The sequence below is a fragment of the Paramormyrops kingsleyae genome, chromosome 19 (assembly GCF_048594095.1).
Source record: "Paramormyrops kingsleyae isolate MSU_618 chromosome 19, PKINGS_0.4, whole genome shotgun sequence".
In the NCBI taxonomy this organism is placed as follows: domain Eukaryota; kingdom Metazoa; phylum Chordata; class Actinopteri; order Osteoglossiformes; family Mormyridae; genus Paramormyrops; species Paramormyrops kingsleyae.
Genome location: NC_132815.1, coordinates 408,975 through 429,799, shown reverse-complemented (window position 1 = coordinate 429,799; position 20,825 = coordinate 408,975). Strand labels below are relative to the sequence as shown.

Genomic DNA, 20,825 nt, shown 5'->3' with positions numbered 1-20,825 from the left:
ACCTCGCAGACAAAAAAATGCAGTTTTAGCGAGATGTCATCTCTAAAATGCACGATATATGCGATCGTGTGTATTAGGGGTCCTCAACCATTCGATGATCGGTAAAATCTGCCGACCCAGGGGTGGGATGCTGGCGGTTAAATTTCTGGACCAGGATGGTTCTGGCACGCGAACCGATTCTTGGAAACCCAGAGCACTTGCATGTACAGTGGCCAGAGATTGTTGTCAATAAAGTTATTCAAACAGACGCATGCGCACTGACAAAATGACGTCTGCGTGCGTGTGCACGTAATCAAGGTGCAGCTGAACAGCGGGCGAGGTAGCTGAAGGAAATGGGGACGATGAAATTCATGTTGGTGACGGACTAGGCTTACATGAAAGGTGTGATTAAACGAGTTACTCACTTAATAAGTACTTGCTGTCGGACCGGTTTTATTGTGACCCCCCGGAAGCCCGAATTTCGACTTCAAGCATGTACCCCTCTTGGGGAAATTATGGCGGTGGTCATCAGCCTCCCCCGGGTCCTCCGCAGCATTTCGGAATGAGACCTCCGCATTTACGGGGACCGCCGCCTGCCGGAGGGGTGTTCGGGGGTTACAGCGCCCCTGCCCCCGCGGCACCAGCGTCCAACTTCTCCAGCCTCCGGGAGCAGCATCTTCAGCAAATGCAGCAGCTGCAGCAGCTGCATCAGAAACAACTTCAGTCAGTGCTGCACAACAACGGGCCGTACGGCAGCAACGCCGCCAGCGGCTCTTGGCAGGGTAGTGGCGCTGGTTATTCGGTTTCTGGTTCCAGTGCTCCGTCTTCAGCTTATCAAGGCCAGCAGCCCCCCAGAGGGCCCACATTCCCCGTGCAGCAAGAAGCACAGCCGCCGCCACCTGAGCCGGCGCCGTCGTTAGTGCACCAGAGCGGCTCCAGCACCCCGGGAAATGTTCATGAAAGCACCACGCAACCGGATCCCGCTGCTTCTGCCCGCTCGGAGAAGGACGAGAAGCCCGATTTCTCCTCTATGACCTTACAGGTGAGAGGCTCTGTTCTCTGACTTGACCTGCATTCTGTCTGAGAAGGATGTTATGTATATCAGATCTGGACAGACAGTTTTCGATGGACGTATGCTGTCTGAAATCAATCGCCTCTATTAAGCGTTTATTTTAAAGAACAAAACATTTGCATTTAAAGTTTTAGAAAGCACAAGGAAAACTAATTGGACAGTTCATTATTAATATAAGTTCGGCTCATCTTGTTTAAGAAGGACCTGTGGTGTGGTCCCTGTCTCCATGAATGGTTTAGCTTCTAGATTTAGACAACTGTTAGGTTTAGGTTTAAGCTAGGTTTGCTTGTCTCGTGAGCATCCATTAGTAACAAGTTATTTCTGAAACGTTTCACAATAAGGAGCAGCAGCAGTACTGGTACAAGCAGCACCTTCAGAATCTGCAGAGGCTGAAGACTGAAAAGGCCAAACAGAACCAGAACAATGGTGAAAGCCAGCAGACACCCAAAAATCAGGGCTCTGCTGCGCCTCCACCACCGGTGGAGCCTCCAAAAAGCATGCCCCCTCCACCTCCTCCCAAAGAGGAGCCTCCACCACCTCCTCCCCCTGAGGACTCTAAGGTAAGGAAAGATATCTCTCTAATTTGTGCTCATGACTTGCATTGAGTCATGTCTCAATGCAGACTTTTTTAGCTAAATGCAGTTATTCTGTTTGTGTGTTTCCTGTTCTTAAATTTAGTAGAAATCTTTGATAGGTTTAATCATGGTAACGTTTTAGTTTAAAAGGGGTCATTTCAGGACCTCCTCCAGTTGGGCATAATAAATGTCAGTGTGTTGTTCCTTTTTCTAGTCACCAAGGTATAGTTTCCTACTTGGAGACCTTGACAGGTTTCACATTCTTCAGGCCATAAGCTGACATTCAGCCCGTGTCCCCTGTCCCCCTCCTCAAATTATTCCATACATCATGTTATTTATTTACAGCCTGTGAGATAAATCCTGGAGTAAACGGCAATTCTTGTAGTTAACATTATGTTGTGACACTTTTTTTCCACTATCATTTCCACATTGTAAGACCCTTCTGGCAATAAATCATATTTTATTAGACACTTCTGCCTGTCGACATTAGACAGTGATTCTTTTCCAATGCTAAACGGTGTTTAGTAATGTCACTAAGAAGGGTTTTAGTTTTCATTGCAAGAACATTTTGATTCATAGCTTGTAGTATTAATTTTATGTATTTCACTTTTTTAAGCTTTTTTATTTTTTAGTCTTTTCATTTTTACTGCTTCTCTGTTCATTCGTTTATTTACCCATTTATATATCAGTTTTCTTGTTTCCAACCATATATCCTAGGTCGATGTAACAGGCCACACACAGTCTTCATCTTATCGGCTACTCTCTCTCTACAGTATTGGTGTATTATTTTGAAATATATTTAATTATTTCATTAGTATTTTTTTAAAAGTCTGCCGAAAAAACACAGTTTAACGTGTCACTGCCACTTCAGACCTTTTAGTTGTAAGCATTTTAACCATGCTTAAGGTAGCTAATAGCTGGAATTAAGTGTTTGCTGACATCAGGGCAGCTGAGCTGATTTTTTTTAAAAGATTAATCGTGAAAACAATATTTTTGTGCACCCTAACTACCTCTAACCAGTTTTAACCATAACCAGCTCACAGCCACAATTAGCATATTGTTTCTTATTTTAGGTTCTGTCCATGTCAAGAACTGAATTCATTCATTTCATTGTATGTACCAGACCGTAAATGATGTGCAGAACAGTAGACAACAAATACATATACTGTAGCAGCCCTAGTCTGTTTGCGCAACTTGTAGAAGCATCACCAGCTTATTTGATGCACTAGAGGTAGAAAGATTCTATCTGACTGTTGTCTAATCACACATCTGTGGGCCCCTGAGCGAGGCCCCTAACTCCCATCTCTGGGGGTGCTGCATGCTGGCTGACCCTGTGCTGTGACCCCAAGCTTGCTGTCATTTGTCTCTCAGAGAGGTTAGGAAACAAGAGAATTTTCACATGGGGATTAATAAAGTATCGCTGTTCTATTCTGTCTGAAATATCACATGGTCCTGGTCCGTATCTTTGTACTAAGTAACACATATAAAGACTCCCTGAGTACAGAAGTAAGACACGCTACATTTCTGTTTTGTTTTCTGTTTAAGTTTGTTATAAAAAGAAGTTTGTATCTGGTGGTCTTGTATCATATTCCAGTTTCCTGTTTGCAGTGTCCTCTTAAGTCATGATTTTTTTTTATCGCTTGACATGCTTATTTGCATTTGCAAAAAGTATATAAAATTTAAACATTGAAAATACTAAATTCTGACTCTTAATGAACTAAATCTTGTGTTCTCTTCTATCACATATGGTCGCCTGTCTTTAGCTGAATTTGTATAAATGCCATGAACAGCTACACTCATCACTCTTTCAGCTGCATAAATGTAGCCCTTTTTTTATTCCTTTATTTTCACTTTTTTTTTTATTTTTTAAACTGTCCCACGGCCCCTGCCGGGTGGCTGTCCCGTGGCCTCACGTGCATGTCCTGTGATCGCTTGCAGTCCCTCGTCACTGCCCCAGGGGACCCGGACGAAGTCGCTCGTCTGCAGCAGCTGCAGGCTGCCGCCGCACAGTGGCAGCAGGCCCAGCACCAGAGGGCGGGCTTCCAGTACCAGGCGCTCATGCAGCAGCACGCGCAGCTGCAGCAGATCCTGCAGCAGTACCAGCAGTTTGTCCAGCAGCCAACGCACTTACAGGTAAGGTCCCCCTGATGCCTTTGCTTGCCGCCTGTCCCCAGCAGCCTCCTGACGCCGCCCTAACCATAACCCTCTCTGCCTTCCAGAACATGCCAGTGGACGTGCAGCTGAGGCACTTCGAGATGCAACAGCAGCAGTTTGGCCCCGTTTATCAGGAGTGGAACCGTCAGTTCAAGCTGTGGCAGGATCAGTTCCAGTCGTACCCGCACCGGGACCAGCTGCAAGAGTATGAGGCGCAGTGGAAGCAGTGGCAGGAGCAGATGAAGTCCACATCCGTGCACCTGCAGGAAAGGGTCACCACCCTGCGGGCCATGCAGCATCAGTATGGTGGCGCCCCCTTTGGGGGAATGATGGGCATGCCGCCTTACGGGCAGTACCGGTCCCCTTCCTCGGAGACACGCATGCCCCCGCCCCACCCCATGAGCACGCCGCCCCCCCCACCCGTAAAAGTGGAGGCAACCCCGCCTCCTCAGTGTCCCCGCCCTCCAGTGCCACCTTCCATCCAGCCTCCCCCACAGGGTCCCTGCCCACCAGTGCCACCCTCCATCCAGCCAGCCCCACCCCCACAGGGTCCCCGCCCATTGGTGCCGCCCCCCAACCAGCAGGCCCCACCCCCACAGGGTCTCAGGCATCAAGTGCCACCCCCTGGCCAGCAGCCCCCGCCCTCACATGGTCTCCGCCCACCAGTGCCGCCCACTAGCCAGCCAGCCCTTCCAGCACAAGGTCCGCCCCCAACAGGGCTGCTCCCCGGTCAGTCGCCCCTACCCGCACAAGGTCCCCAGCAGCCAATGCCGCCCTCTAGCCAGCCGTCCCCACAAGGACCTCGGCAGCCAGTTTTGCCCCACAGCCAGCCAGCCCCATCCCCACAGGGTCCCCACCCACAAGTGCCCCTCCCCCCCAGCCAGCTGGCCCCCCAGGGTCTTCCCTCCGGACCCCGTGTGTCTCCTCCCCCTGGTGCTCCTGAGCCATGCCCCCCGGCTCCTACGGCACATGCGATGTCAGCCTCTCCGTCCTCTGCAGCCCCTTCTGCTCCTTTAGAAGCTCGCTCCTCTCCTGGTCCCTCGATGCAGCCACCCCGACCCTCGGGCCCCCAGGCTCGATTTGAAGGCCCCAGGGGACCCAGGTAGTTTGACACGTATAAATAACATTTTTATTATACATCTGAAATGCTCTTGCTGGGAAACACCTGGGATCCACACTAATGGATGATGTTTGCTTACAGGTTTGAAGGCCCTAGAGGAAATGGCGTCCTCAGGTTTGAGCAGAGATTCGGTCCCTCTCCTCGTTTTGAAGCCCATCAGAGGTTTGATCCCCCACCACGGGGACCCCATGCACCCCGTTTTGGTGGCCCAGTGAGGTTCGAACCACCCGTGAGGCAGAACCCACCCATGCGCTTTGAAAGGCCGCCTGGACCCCCCAGACCACCTCAACCCCAAATGGTAGAAGCTCCGGTGCTGGCAGGTCCTCTGTCAGATGGTGCTATTCAGGCCGGCGAGGCCCGGATGCCCAGAGCGACTCTTCCAGAGGAACCCGAAGCAGCAGCAGAGGAACCCGCAGCTACAGGGAGCTTGGCCTCCCAGGAACTTGTATCGGACGACATCTTGGACTCGTCAGATGGCTTCTTTGTTCAGAGTGACCCGATCCCGCAAACTACCGTCAAATCAGAGCCTCAGAAGAAGCCTGCCCAGCCATGTGAGGACACTGGCAAAAAAGAGAAGCCAGCTTTAGATACAGGTAAAGTGTCGGAGTCACCGACGGCGTCTCCCGCACCAAAAGCACCTCCTATAACCACAAACAGTGACTCCTTCAGTCAAGGGGGGGGGCCTGTCCGTGGCATGGGGCTGCCTCTAAAGCCCAAGGGCCCCGGGCCGGCTCCACCCAAACCTGACCTGGCAAAGCCCCCACCGACGTTCCCACACACAGACAGTGAGATGGCACCTCCCTCCTTGGGGCGGGGCAGGGGACGGGGCATGTTGCCCACGCCTGGGAGAGGGCGGGGCCGCGGACTTCTGATGGGGCCGCCGCATGGCTTTGGCCCCGGCAGCGGCCAGTGGGGAGAGGATGTGGAGATGATGCATCACAGTTACAGAGGGAAGGAGGATGCGCCGGAGTGGCAGGGCACGGAGGGTGGTGCAGAGGTGCGTGAGGAGGACATGTGGGAGCATGAAGATGATGGCCATTACCAGGAGGAGTATTATGAAGAGCCTGGCAGGAGAGGACCACTACCACCTTCCCGGGGGAGGCACTGGGACGAGCCACAGCCCGACTACTGGGGGCCCGGTGAGCCTTATTGGGCTGAGAGGAGGCCCCCGTTACGCTACAGACCCCCGTTTCCTCATGAGGAGCCGCGGCGCCCCCCACCTCCCCCTCACAGTTTTCTCCACCACGGCCCCAGAAGGCCGCCCCCTCCGCCTCATGAGATGATGGAGCGGGAAGCACGAGGGCTGCCGCCACACCGCCCCCCCATGGAGCCCCCAGGGCCCCCCCGTCACCGCGAGCCGCCACCCCCCCTACCGCCCATGCACCGCGACATGCCGGAGCGTGATCTGAGGCGCCCACCCCCCCCACAGCGGGAGATGCTGGAAAGGGAGCACAGGGGACCCCCCCTGTTCCACCACGACCCTGGTGACAGGGAGCCAGGTTGGCCCCCACGCCGCCCCCTACAGCCACATGACGGCATGGAGCGAGAGCAGCGGTGGCACGAGCCCCTGGAGAGGGAAGAGTGCCGGCCTGAGCAGGACTACCCTGATGAGTACGGTCCAGAGGGCGAGGAGTACCAGGAGCAGGACTATGAGCCCGAGGAGGGCCGCTACGGCCCCAGGGGCGAGTGGGACCGGGAATACCACAGCGCCTACCCCCAGTACCCGCAGCGGGGCCCACCGGAGCGCTTCCGCAAGGACCAATGGGGGGGTGAGCGGGAGCGGCCCTACCCCTTCGAGGGAGAGCCTGGAGAACGGGGAGAGTTACGGGTGCGAGAGTACCCTGGGGAGTCTGTGTTCCGGCGAGACGGCCTGCCCCCACCCTCTTACCCACCGCCGCCTCCTCCCCCACCTTCGATGCAGACACATGGCTGGGAGCCGCCCCTGCAGGACAGGAGCTTCCCCCCCGACGTGGAGCAACGGCCTCAGTTTGATGGCCGTGCGGAGCCCCGCCTTGAGCTGCAGCACCCCCCTCCAGTACCTGGAGCCCCCGGTGGTCTGTCAGAGCCTTCGGGGGAGCCGGCATCACCTGGAGCCGCAAAGGGCATCCTGGCTCTGTCCCAGAGGCAGCACGAGATCATCCTAAAGGCTGCACAAGAGCTCAAAATGATCAGGTAACACCATAGAGTGTGCATGCTGTCCTCAGCTGGAGACCCATCTCACCCCACTAAGACACATACCGAGGCTCCAGAGGGTGACCCGTTTGGTCGCACATATGACCAAAAATCAGACAAATTTTAAATATTTAATAACACCTTTTTAAAATCATTTGTTGATAATGGGCTATTTTATTAACACTTGCTGCCAATGTTGATCTCAGTATCCATTAATAATCTAATAAAACATGTTAGTTGTACTATCAAGCTAAATGTAAGTGATTTTTAAAAATAAACTCCTATAAACATTGAGAAATGTACAGTTTCAAAAATGCGGGGCTAAGAAACCCATCCTGTGTCACGTGTGAGACCTCCAGAGTGCCCCCCTCCCCCTGCAGCATTTCAGCAGCAAGCCGAAGCTCTTTCTGAGAGCAGAACACACTTTTAGGTCGTTTGAGTTTTAGAAATTTTCAGCTTGTCAAACACTTTAAACATTAGCATTTTTCAGTAATGAAGTTTTTGCAATTTTTTTTGTGCTGTGATTCAAATAGACATTGACCTGCACCTTTATTCCTCTTTCTGTCAAATCCCATACACATTGATAGTTACGTAAATGACTGTAAAGGTAACCCTCAATGTGTTATTGTGGCACTAAAGGTGCAGTGAAGAATTTGGGTGCATCTAAATTTTGTGGCAGTGCATCTAAATGAAAGTTATGCGCACCAGTTCAACAACGCAAAAAGTTTGTCTGGAGGCCTACGCATTCAGCCTTTTGTTTTTTGTCTTTGTCTATGTTGTCTTGTTTGCTTTTTGTTTTCAATTTTAACATTTACCTGATGTGTTCCAGTTTTGCATATTCTTTGCATATTGTACATATTGAGAAATTTGTGATTTTTAAATAACATTTTGCTTTGCTGGCAGAGAACTCCAGGAGACTAAGAACGCAATGGGCGAGTTTCCCAAACCAGAGGGAGTAGAGCCAAAACCAGAGATGAATGAGGGCCTCCTGGGTTTGGAAATTCCACCGGAAGTCAGGAGTGCCCTCCAGGTACCCCTCCCAATTTCATTTAGTCACCCTTGCCAGAATGGGCCGCCTCTCGTTTGCGGTGGGGTAGGGCCGCGCCTCGTTTGCGGTGAGGTAGGGCAGCGCCTCGTTTGCGGTGAGGTAGGGCAGCGCCTCGTTTGCGGTGAGGTAGGGCAGCGCCTCGTTTGCGGTGAGGTAGGGCAGCGCCTCTCGTTTGCGGTGGGGTAGGGCCGCCTCTCGTTTGCGGTGGGGTAGGGCCGCCTCTCGTTTGCGGTGGGGTAGGGCCGCCTCTCGTATATGGTGTCAGTCAGCTTTAGGTTGAAAGCAGTCTGTAATATTGACTTCTCTTTAGGCCACCAGCCTGCTGCCCGACTCCAGCCCGGCTCCTGCTGCTCCATCATGGGATACTGGAGGTGCAGCCCCAGCCTCAGAGCCGGGTTTCCTCTTGTCACAGGCACCCCCTCCTGCCCCCGCCAAGCCTCCGGTAATCTCTAGGACAGTGGACTATGGGCACGGACATGGTAGGTGCCCATATCTTATGATTAATCACATGCTTATTTCAGCCAGTCAGCTTCTTTTACCTTGTATCTCATCCTGTGTGCTAGTAAGGATTTTCATTGTACGATTGAAGATTCTTTGTCACATAAAGTGACACAAGTACAACATGTACCCTGATTTGGTCCTGGGACTGTGAGATAAAGTTGTATAAATTAAGTTAAATATGAAACGACTAAGGCAATGAAAATATAGAAGAAATATCCCAAATAAACATTACACAGTATCTGTAGTGTGCAAAATAATGTGTGTGTGTGTGTGTGTGTGTGTGTGTGTGTGTGTGTGTGTATATATAAATTTGTATTGTGAAATGCAGTGTGTGAGCTTGTTGGCATAAATGTCATAACTGCAGGTGACAGTGAGGCCGAGTTCCTTCAGAGTAGAGAGTGGTATTGTGAACAGTAAAGAAGGTTTGGTGGCACATCCTGATCTAGCATTCGTATGGCCAGAGGATAGAAGCTCTTCCTGAACCTCTCTGGACCATAATACTCCTGACACGTTTGCCTGACTGCTGCAGATCTAACAGGCAGTTAGTGGGGTGACATGGGTCTTTGATCCTGGTTGCTCTGAACCTGCTTCTCCAGGTGTAAATGTCCTGCCGAGACTGTAGATCCGATCTGGTGCACCACTCTGCCGCCTGGATCACACTCTGTAGACCTTTAATGTCCTGGACACACCTGCTGCAAAACCAGGAGGTGATGTTCTGGGTTAAGACACTTTTCACAGCACCAGAGTTAAAATTCAGTGGCATTCCTGCCACTGTCTGCTAGACTTTAACAGAGCTGTTGGTGAGAGTATTAATGTTTGTCTGCAGTTGGCGGCATTTTGACAAAAAAAAATGTGATGTTTCACTGCACAAGCAGCCTTTACATTTGCTGTGTGCAGGGCTTGTTTTGAGGGGGAATAGATCTGGAGATGTTAGTTGTTGACTGTTGGTCTGATTGTTAGGCTCAGGTTTTTAATTTTCAATTTGTTTGATTTTTGTCCCTAAAGCAGTATATAAATGTCATAGCATGTTGAATGTAAAATGTAAAATGCGCACACTTTGTGACATACGACTGTAGCCCTTCATTGTCTTGAGGTGCAGTACTGTATGTAGTTATGTACTCTACATTGGATTTGTAGGCAAATCGGAAAAATAAAGATCTCGTTTATATCCTGGGGACTACCTGTCTTCTCAAATGATGGTAATCGTGTCTCACTAAAACACATGCTGTAGCCGTGCATTTGACGGTGGCTTAAGTGCTTGAGTTTGTCAAACCTCTTTCAGATGCCGGAGCCACGGTGGAGCGAATATCCTACGGAGAGAGGATTGTCCTGAGGCCGGACCCTCCGCCTTTGGAGAGACCTTACGAGAAAGGTCAGCCATAACATCGCTCTGTGTCAGTGCGTGTGCGTCTGCATATTCTTGTAATTCTTACATTGTGGGGACCAGATTTCCTTATGTGATTAAAAAAAAAATTACCTTATGGGGCCATTTTTTTCATTCCGCAAGATGAAAAATCTGAACACAATTATAAAGTTAAATATGTAAAAAGTCTCGCATTTTATTTGGTTACTCATGGTTAAGTTTAGGGCTGGGTAGGGTTAACATTGTCATTGCTGGGATTAAGGTTTACCCCATACAACTTAATGGAAAGTCTCCATGAAGATGTGAGTGTTTCATATCCACCCCCCCGCAGAGGTGACACCAAGGTCATACAGCGTAATCAAACACCATTTTCATGCTTTAAAAATTGTCACGATCTCTCAATATAACAGTGAAATGTGATGTTAATGCAGAGTGCCAAGTAAGTTTTGCTTTTAGGTAATATTCCAAACAGAAAATGTTACAGCTGTATTTTATTTTTGCCTGTTAAGTTTGAGGCCATTTTTGCAGAATAAGAGTGCAAAATCATTAACAGAAATCTGCCCTCATGTGCATTAATGATTTTTTTTGGTATAATTGTCTTGAAGAGCCTCTGGGCTCCAGAGACCCATTCGAGCGAGACCCCTACTACGACCGGCGGCCTGATCCGTACATGGAGCGGCGGGATTATGGCCGTGAGCGGGACCCGTACCGCGACAAGCCACCCGGGGACTATGAGCGCGAGCGCTACGAGAGGGACCGATACACCAGAGATGACAGGTGCCAACCGACTTCAGTTCAGCTCGCGTGAACATTTCTGCAGTTTGCAGCCGGGAGGCGCTGTCTGCAATAATCACTGCCTGCTCTCTGCTTCTTTCCTTTTTAATTGCAAGCCAACATTCGGTGGCGCTTGAAGGAAGGTATGGCTCGCTGTGTTGCGCGGATCCCTGACAGTCGGTATCGGCTGAGGGGTGTCTGCTCAGTTTCTCGCTGGGTCTCTCTGCGTCGGCTCACCTTTCTGGCTCTTGCCTGTCGGCTGCAGGCTGCCCCCGGGACCCCCGCCCCGCCCAGGGCCCTTCAGGGAGCGAGAGCTACGGGAAGGCCGAGGCAGCCGGGACCGGGAAGACCATTATGGGAGGCCTCTCTACGATCGGCCGCCGCCGTATGAGCGGCTGGCAGATCACGGACCTCTGGGATACGGAGGTACAGGGCAGGGCTTGTTGTCAGTGTGTGCGTCCTGTGCATGGTACATATACAGAGGTGGACCAAAACCTTATGACCACCCCCACGTGGAGCAAATAATGCCGGCTTTCTCTTTGAAACGGTGCGTGTCACGTTCTGGAACATATTAGACATTAGGCTAATGTTCGGTACTCGTAGTCGACATGTTGAATGCAAAAGAAATTGGGCAGAGGTAAAAATCTGAGTGACTGACAAGGATCAGATCATTATGGCCAGACCTCTGGGTCAGAGCATCTCTGAAATGGCATGGTTTGTGGGGAGCTTGCGGTCAGCCATGGTGAGTGCCTGCTGAAAGTGATCCAAGGAGGGAAAAACCATGCAGCAGGGTCTTGGGTGGCTAGGACTCGACAGTGTGGGACAAGAGGGAAGGCTGTCGTGTCTGGTATGATCAGATGGCACAAATGGCAGATAGTTTCGATGATGATCATGACAGTAACGCATCACATTCAGTCCTGCTGTTTATGGCACTACGTAGTTGTGGATTGGACATGTCGGTCCAACCCATCCCTCAGCTGTTCAACATGGACCTGGCCGTCCACATGATGTGACAGCAAATGGGATTCAACTGACCATGGCTCCCTGCTCCAGTTCTGATGCTCTTGTGTCAGCTTGAGCACTCTGACCGGCCTGCATTTACATTGCCTTGTACGCAGCAGGCCTTGGTGTCTTGTGTCTCATGACACGACTCCCGTGATCATCTCCAAATTATCTGCCATGTGGCCTTTGGTCACATCGCACATGAACGAGTCCTGGCCACCCAACACTGTGATGGTGGTTCATGGTTTCATCGCTCCCAGTAAGTACTCACTATGGCTCACTGAGCTCCCCACAAACCTTGTCGTTTTGGCAATATTCTGGCCATAACGATTTGGCCCTTTTCAGAGTCACTAAGATCTTTACCCCTTCCCAATTTCTTCTGCATTCACCATGTCACCATATCTTAGCTTACCCTCAGATTTATCCCAGACCTTGACATGTGCTGTTTTCAGAAGTTAGTCAACGTTATTATTGTCATGTGGGTGTGGTCATAGTGTTTTGGGTCATTGGTATATAACCGATGGTAAAACAATCATTTTAATTTTGCTATGATGTGCCAGCTTAGCTATTTCAAAATGTCCCCTAAAGTCACCCCAGGATTTGCCGTAAACATGCCGTGTGTTTCATTCGCCAAACTTTCTACTAGTGGTTGAGTCAAGCGTCTCATCAAACTATTCAAGCTAATTCAGCTAAGTGAGTGGGTGGTGAAATTTTAAAAAGTACATGGGATGGTTGGGATTGCGCTGCAGAAAGGCATGGGAGTGGTATTGTAGCCATCCAAGAACACATCAGGAATATTTCAAGCAACAGAAGAAGGGGTTCTTGCTGTTTTGTTTTATTTTATTTTTTTAAATTAGTGAAATGTCCTGGCAGATATACCACTATGCACTGAGCCGTCGTCAGCCGTGTGCCGCGTAGCCTTGTCGGTCTTGTCTCTTGGCAGCGTTAGATTTTCTTTTGAGTGTTTAAATTTTTTTATTTTCTTCTGCTGCAAGCAGAATAGCCCATGCAGATGTGCCTTTTGACGCATGCCTGAGCGATAGCCGCATGTATGAGCTCTTCTGATGCCATCTGGTGGTTCCTCTTGCAGCTGACAGGAGGAGCTACCCGGAGGATCGAGTTCCTGTTCCTCCACCTTCGTTGGCACCACCGCCCGCCGCTCCACCACGCGTTGAGAAGAAGCCTGAAACAAAGAATGTGGAGGACATTCTGAAACCCCCTGGGAGAGAGAACCGCCCAGAAAGGGTACATCTCCGCAGTCTTTGCTGTTTTTAAAGTGTGCAAAACGTGAGATTTGCTTTTCTTCATTCTTTATTCCTCAATTCTGTTTTAGATTGTAATTATAATGAGAGGCCTTCCAGGCAGTGGGAAAACCCATGTAGCCAAGCTGATTAGGGTGAGTCTTTTCTTCTTGTCCTTATGGAGATGTAGTAGCTCTGAGTGCGTGAGATGTCAAGATGATGCTCCTCCTTTCTAAGGATAAGGAGGTGGAGTTTGGCGGTGCCCCGCCTCGCGTCCTGGGGCTGGACGACTATTTCATGACAGAGGTAGAAAAAACCGAGAAGGACCCAGACTCGGGAAAACGCGTCAAAAAGAAGGTGGGGATCTCTGCGCGGCTGGAGCGATGTGGGTGTGGGGTGCGGACTGCAGCATGGCTGTGCGGATGATGTGAGGTGCCGACGTCTTCTGCACTGTAGGTCCTGGAGTACGAGTATGAACCCGAGATGGAAGATGCCTATCGTAGCAGCATGCTGAAGACCTTTCGCAAGACGCTGGACGATGGCTTCTTCCCTTTCATCATCATCGACGCCATAAACGACAGAGTGAAATACTTTGATCAGTTCTGGAGTGCAGCCAAGACGAAAGGCTTTGAGGCAGGTCTTCATTATATAGCAGGCATATTCGTTGAAATGGCTTCAGGTCAAGGCTTTTCACGGCCTCATTTTGATGGCTTAGTTTTTCCCCCCTGTTCAGTTGCTTTTAGGTACCAAAGCCGTTCTTCATATTGGAAAATTAAGTTTGTAGCATTCGTTTGTCGTTCTCAGGTGTATCTGGCTGAAATCACTGCAGACAACCAGATGTGTGCGAAGAGAAACGTGCATGGGCGCAAGCTGAAGGACATCGCAAAGGTCTGCACACAACCGCAGCAGAAAAGCCAAATCGAATTCAATGTTCATTTGCATATCTAACATCTGAAATGGCCCCTTCAGCTCCCTGTAGAGAGAGATTCTCATTCTGGATTTAGCTTCGGCATGTAGTTGCAGGTAATCATCGGAATGTTCTGTTTTCAAAAGGTTTGAGCGCTAATATGGTGGTTTGCTGTCTTGCAGATGGCCAGTAACTGGGAACCTTCACCTCGTCACATGGTGCGTCTGGATATAAGATCCCTGTTACAGGATGCGGCCATAGAGGAGGTACAGTCTGCCGTAAGCTGCATAGTATAGCGTCCGGGCGATGGAAGAGCTGCGGCCTGCCGTAAGCTGTATAGTATAGCGTCCGGGCGATGGAGGAGCGGCGGCCTGCCGTAAGCTGTATAGTATAGCGTCCGGGCGATGGAGGAGCTGCGGCCTGCCGTAAGCTGCATAGTATAGCGTCCGGGCGATGGAGGAGCGGCGGCCTGCCGTAAGCTGTATAGTATAGCGTCCGGGCGATGGAGGAGCGGCGGCCTGCCGTAAGCTGTATAGTATAGCGTCCGGGCGATGGAGGAGCTGCGGCCTGCCGTAAGCTGTATAGTATAGCGTCCGGGCGATGGAGGAGCTGCGGCCTGCCGTAAGCTGCATAGTATAGCGTCCGGGCGATGGAGGAGCTGCGGCCTGCCGTAAGCTGCATAGTATAGCGTCCGGGCGATGGAGGAGCTGCGGCCTGCCGTAAGCTGTATAGTATAGCGTCCGGGCGATGGAGGAGCTGCGGCCTGCCGTAAGCTGTATAGTATAGCGTCCGGGCGATGGAGGAGCGGCGGCCTGCCGTAAGCTGTATAGTATAGCGTCCGGGCGATGGAGGAGTGGCGGCCTGCCGTAAGCTGTATAGTATAGCGTCCGGGCGATGGAGGAGCTGCGGCCTGCCGTAAGCTGTATAGTATAGCGTCCGGGCGATGGAGGAGCTGCGGCCTGCCGTAAGCTGTATAGTATAGCGTCCGGGCGATGGAGGAGCTGCGGCCTGCCGTAAGCTGTATAGTATAGCGTCCGGGCGATGGAGGAGCTGCGGCCTGCCGTAAGCTGTATAGTATAGCGTCCGGGCGATGGAGGAGCTGCGGCCTGCCGTAAGCTGTATAGTATAGCGTCCGGGCGATGGAGGAGCTGCGGCCTGCCGTAAGCTGTATAGTATGAAGTTTCCCTAAATGTAGTATTCTTAACTCTGTATGCACGTATCAAACTATTAACTGACTTTGCAAATGAAATTAACTTGATTGAACTCCTGGCCTACAGGTGGAGATGGAAGATTTCAACCCCTCGGAGGAAGAGCAGAAGACAGAGCCCACAGCGGCGGCCCCTGAGGAGGAGGACGGGGATTTGGTAGGATTCAGACTCGCTCTGCATGTCCCCCCCCCCCCCAGCATCACACGCTTCCCTAGTATCTCCATGTGTTTGTTTTAGCTGCATTGGTCGTAGGTTTAGTTACAGATCTAGTAAATTAGAAATACATTTTGGTTGCATTGCCATTGCAGTATGTCTCTTCCCTCTTTTTAACCTTGATATTACTCTGCTGTGTTTTACCTTGACATTAGTTATTTATTACCGAGCTTTTACAACAAAAAACAGCTTTTGACTAATTAGAAGGCATAGAATCGGGGAGTAATCCAAGTGAACGAGAATACCAGAACTGTTGCATGTAAGATCTTAAAATGTACATTTGCTGATTACGCCAAATATTCTACACTTAACTTTTAAAAGGCCAGTGGAACATCAGCTTGTGTCCTTTAAATAGTTTACATAATGCACATTATTTCCCCCCTCATGAAATCAGTTTTTTTTTTTTTAAATAATTGTTTTCATTGGAGGGGAAAATATCGTCATCAGGTTGATTTAACCTTGTAGCATATTTCAGTGCAGACACAATTTTCGCATTTGGGTTCATATTATTCATATTTATTTACATTCCGATGAGTTTCTCATTCTTTATATCGCTGTGCATACAGGAGATGCTTGACAGTGGTGATTGTTTTTCTGGTTTTTATAGCACAGTGCTGTAGTGATTGAAATGCACCATATAACTCGCCTTACTTTTAGATAATACATAACGAAGCACACAAGGGTTTCTGAAGGCCTGTTTTGTAAAATAGCATTAATTTCCACCTTATGCTGAACAGTAACCACAGGTTACACAGAAATACTGATTTTATTCCCTCTTTCCCCATTTAAAATTTTTATTCATTTAATATTTATTTTGTGCCTTTTTTTTTTTTAAGTATGCAGCTGAATAGACTTAACAGCATATAACCATAACGATGGGCTTTTTAAAGAGAGGCTGTGCTTTGAAAGTGAATATGATTCATTGATCAAAGTCGTATGAATTGACGTCGTGTGACATGCCTGAAGCCTCGGTGATGCAGGTCCAGCTGTTTGGGTTATATCGACATCTATAAACCCAGGCTTTTCCTGTTGCAGGACACAGTATGACCTTTGTAAGCGAAGCGTTACTTTATTTTACTAAGCGTAATACTGACTCGTATGTGTGCCATTTGGACGAAGCCAGCTGAGCTGAAGAGGTGGTCTGGATGGACGTAGCATCCTCTGGATTAATTAGCATATAATATGTGCTGGAATACATGATCACATTTTACAAATGGTTCCTATTGTAACCAGTTATTAGTGAAAGATTTTCATTTTTGTATAGAAATGTACTTATTTAAAAAATTCACATTCCAACTGCAATCTGGCAATCTATGTACATTTCCATACATTTACATGCATTTAATTCAGCAGATACTTTTGTCCAAAGTGACGTACATGTGAGGTAAATATAACATTACAAACGAGCACATTATTAATGAAACTGAAATCCCGTAACATACACGACTGCACTGACGAGCTCCCTGACTGTAGTTCATGGTGCATTGCCTGTGCTGTACTTGGGCTGCTCTGTGTTGCTTGTAGGAAGCGTGTGTTTGTATCTTGCTGTGGTGACTGGATCTCACAACTTGTGTACAGCATAAAATATAAATGATATTTAGTTGTAGTGGAGTCTGTTTTCATCGGTTTTATGTCACCCGTAACAGGATCTGAATAATTGTTGGGTTTTGTCCGAGGTGGAATGTCTATCAGGTGGAGTAGTGAACATGAAATCAGTGTTTTCATGACGTCAAATTAACTGGAAAAATTAAGAAAATAAAATGTGTCCTTCACATTTAGCTAATAGCTACTGCTACATAGCTGCATGCGGTTTCTATTGAAGCGCAAGTGGAAAGTATCACATGGTTCTTTTAGCACGCTTAGCAGGTCTCAGCCTAAAAATAAGTTATGATGCGCCTTCAGCGACATGTTTGCATGTCCACACACACACACACACACACACACACACACACACACACACACACACACGCCCGCGCACATGAGAAATTATGCATGCTGCATATGTTTTGATCCCAAGTGCTTTTTGGCTCTAATTTGGCAGAACATCACCCATGCACTGGCACTTAATTCCGTCTTGTCATGACTGGCAATGCGCGGAGTTTCTGCCAGAGGTGCCGTTGGGTAGCTCAGGATAACAACTAAAACTGTATTAAGTGTACAGCTTAGTATTCGGCTGCATTACATCACTGATTTAATTCAAGACTAGTATTGATATGCACTAATATTGAAAATGCAATAGAAAATATTAGCTTGTGTCCATTCTAAGGATTATGGGCAAGTGCCTTTTATTGCTTAACTGCTCATTGTTGTAAAATGTAATTACCTATGAATATATCTATGTGAAATAAGGGAAAGAGGAAACAAAAACAAATGCAGTGCAGGCATGGAGTATCTGGACGTGTTTCACTTTGGTGCAAATGTAACTTCCCAGGTTTATCTTAAGCTGCCTTGCCTGTGTTTAAGTAACAGGTCTTTCACAGTGTGCACGTGCTGAACCTCTGTGCCGTTAGATGTCAGGCGCCCAGGTTTACGGAGAGGCTAACAGTGTGTTCTCAGTGATCATTTCACAGTTGAGCTGAACTCGTCCCTTTTCAAACACCATGACCTGTTTGCATGCTGGTGTTTTTCTTTTTTTTTGGCACATGCAGTGAAATTATTTTCCTGTTGATGCTGTCTTACTAACTGCCATCTCCCTCCCAAATCCCGCTGCCCCCCTTCCCTCCCGAAATGTTCCAAGATCTAACTGTTGGAGTCTCTCTCTATGTATAATATAGGGTTACATTCCAAAAAGCAAATGGGAGATGGACACTTCTGAGGCCAAGCTTGGTAGGTATCGTTTGTTTTCTGTTTTTATCTTTTGTTTTCTTAGCCTTTTAGCCCCACTCTTCTGTGCATTGCAGTTTGAGGTTGATGACTCTTTGCACAGTGATGTCCAAGTTCCCCAGATTTCCAATATGGTGATGTGCAGTTTTGCACTGTGCATAAATGTTGTGTTTAAATGATTACTGTGCTTAAATAAATAACTTTTAAAAACTTCACAGAAGTGCTGCTCTTTGTTTCGTGCAGACTTCGCGATCGCTTTCCAGGGGCGGCTCTGTTGCTTTCGCCAAATGTTTTTGCTCTCCGAGCACAGAAAGCGACTTGGGTTACACTTGGCAATTGAGGAGCAGTAACCTGTGTAACCAGGTCCTCAGTGGCTGCGGTATTTGCGGAAAGGCGCATTTATCTCACCCCTTTCCACAAATACACAATGCAGCTGCCCAGAGTACAAAGCACGATGTACCACCAGCCGGTCATTACATTAAAACATCAGATAGGTTTCTTGTGTCACCAAACGGGAAAAATGACAAACTGTTTGTCCAGGAGTTAATGAAACAGAGTGTGAATCTCACACACCAGGTATCTCCAGCCAAATCGAGGTGCCCCTATAAACCCTAAAATGCAGATCGAGGTTTTGAAGTTGGACCGCTGCCATATACTCGCTTGATCATGCGTGTGAAGCAGTCTTCCGTTTCAAAACCAGGAACTCTGTTGTGCTGTGGTATCCTAAGGATCGTGGGTTTATTATTTTTATGTTTGTATATTTGGTTGGGCTATTAATTGGGATTTTATGAGGAGTAGGTAACAATCTTCAGTTGAAGCATTTCTGGGAACTGATCAAGCATTTTGGCTCTACTAAGCTATTACCAAACGATAAAACAAATCAAGGTTCGGTCGGGTATTTCTGCACTTGCGAACTCGTATGATGCTGAAACATTGGCAGATCGAGTGCTGAAGTATCTCTGTCAGGGGATAATGGATTCTCATGGAGTGTAAGTAGAGTTTCGTTCTTTCTGTTGCTGAGGCCAGGGCTGCAAACTGCTTTTGTCATGAGTTCCGGATGCGGGGGTCTGTCCTTTCGGGTCGGCACTCACCAGGCCAGCGGTGTTTCTTTGCAGACAAGCTCGACGGACTGGTGAGCGGTGGCAAGCGCAAGCGTGGCTATGACGGCGTGTCTGGCATGGAGGACTTCCTGCAGCTCCCTGATGACTACGCCACGCGCCTGTCCGAGCCAGGCAAGAAGAGGGTAATGGCCTGCTCCTCCATTGCGGGAGCGCTCCTCCCACGTAACAGAAAGGCAGCCCGACCAGTCGGCGGCGCCCCTGGGAATCGTTGGTAGTTGTCTGCTGGTGACACGGCCCGCCCGGGCCTCTTCCCCGTCTGCCATAGGTGCGGTGGGCCGATCTGGAGGAGAAAAAGGATGCGGATAGGAAACGTGCTATCGGCTTTGTAGTGGGCCAGACGGACTGGGAGAAAATCACCGATGAGAGCGGACAGCTCGCTCAGAGAGCTCTTAACCGCACAAAGTATTTCTAAGAAGAGGATTTTACAGCCAAATCAGTCGGGAGCTGCAGGCAAGTTTTCATACTCTGAGCTTAAGCTGCTTCTGTGTTGGACAGTCATACTGGACAATTTAGTATAGAGCACAGAGCTGGCAGAGTTTCAATTTATTTTTGGTTACTAATTGATATGAGCCTCTTCAGCATTTATTCAGACGCCCGTTTCTTTGTACAAATGAGTAAAATCTTGGTTGTTCCGCATAGGGAATGCACACTCATTTCTGTTTTTTTGCCTTTAAGTGTATTTTACATGTTTTTTTCCTCCAAATATATTTATATATATATATTTTATTTCAGCTGGTGTCGTCTTTCTTGCAGGTTGCTGACTGAAAATGAGCCCCCCCACAAACACTGAAAATGACCATGTACTGCAGTACCCTTGTAAATTTTGTCCCCGGATATCCCAAGTAGATATTCTTCAGTCTGCTTTCCCTGACACACCCAATTTCACAATTTAAAATGACAGTAATGCCAGTGGTCTCATTAGGCGGTGAATTAGTGCTTTTCATTTTGTACTTGATGTACTGTATGTACACCAGTGAGTACTGTTGCCTGTTTTAACATAAAACAATAAATGTCTGAAACCCCCTTCAGGAGCAGCTTGTGGGCGATCGTGTGGCTTCGTATCTTTTCTTAGTGCGAACTTCAGGTTTCTCTCCATGTGAAACTTGTACAAACAGAATAAAGTCTTTGTGTGGTGAACAAAAAATGCAACATCATCATATGCATCAAATACTAAAATTGTGGAAAAAAGTGGAAAATAATCTCATGGTTTTACTTGCCATTTCTCAGAATATAAAACAATCACTGTAGAAATTAAATTTCTTAAATGCCCTTACTAATGCAAATAGATGACATATTTAATAGAAATCTATCAGTCCGGTTTTATTTACTTTTGTCAGAAAGAAAAGTTCACAAAATGAACGCTTTGTACTGTGAAAGGCAGCTCGTGGTGCTGATGACCGGTCTGGACCAAAACAAGGTACCTCTGTGTTTGATCAACTCTGACCTCAATCCTGACCATGAATTTCATCAGGTGAGGAAAGAGACTTACGAGGGTTTGGGTTCTGTGACGCTGGTGCTGGGCTTTGACATTAAGACATGGTCTGCCTTGAAT

General features: G+C 48.5%; 1 protein-coding gene across 4 annotated transcripts; it reads left to right on the top strand.

Moving 5' to 3' along the window:
- The first annotated feature begins 270 nt into the window (after positions 1 to 270).
- On the top strand, positions 271 to 20,320 carry ylpm1 (YLP motif containing 1). 4 transcript variants are annotated; one of them, XM_023812839.2, is made up of 22 exons: positions 271 to 1,021; positions 1,393 to 1,611; positions 3,565 to 3,759; positions 3,846 to 4,882; positions 4,982 to 7,072; positions 7,976 to 8,102; positions 8,431 to 8,599; positions 9,904 to 9,993; positions 10,590 to 10,761; positions 10,875 to 10,901; positions 11,024 to 11,184; positions 12,851 to 13,005; positions 13,094 to 13,156; positions 13,239 to 13,358; positions 13,458 to 13,634; positions 13,806 to 13,889; positions 14,091 to 14,174; positions 15,186 to 15,272; positions 18,104 to 18,155; positions 19,268 to 19,395; positions 19,539 to 19,723; positions 20,027 to 20,320. In XM_023812839.2, the coding sequence occupies exons 1-21, from the start codon at positions 473 to 475 to the stop codon at positions 19,683 to 19,685; spliced, it is 5,934 nt and encodes a 1,977-aa protein (XP_023668607.2). In that variant the 5' UTR covers positions 271 to 472; the 3' UTR covers positions 19,686 to 19,723; positions 20,027 to 20,320. The 4 variants fall into 4 exon arrangements, 3 of the variants coding, with proteins under 3 accessions (XP_023668607.2, XP_023668608.2, XP_023668609.2); XM_023812840.2 differs by having other exon boundaries at positions 20,006 to 20,320; XM_023812841.2 differs by lacking the exon at positions 10,875 to 10,901.
- Positions 20,321 to 20,825: the final 505 nt, after the last annotated feature.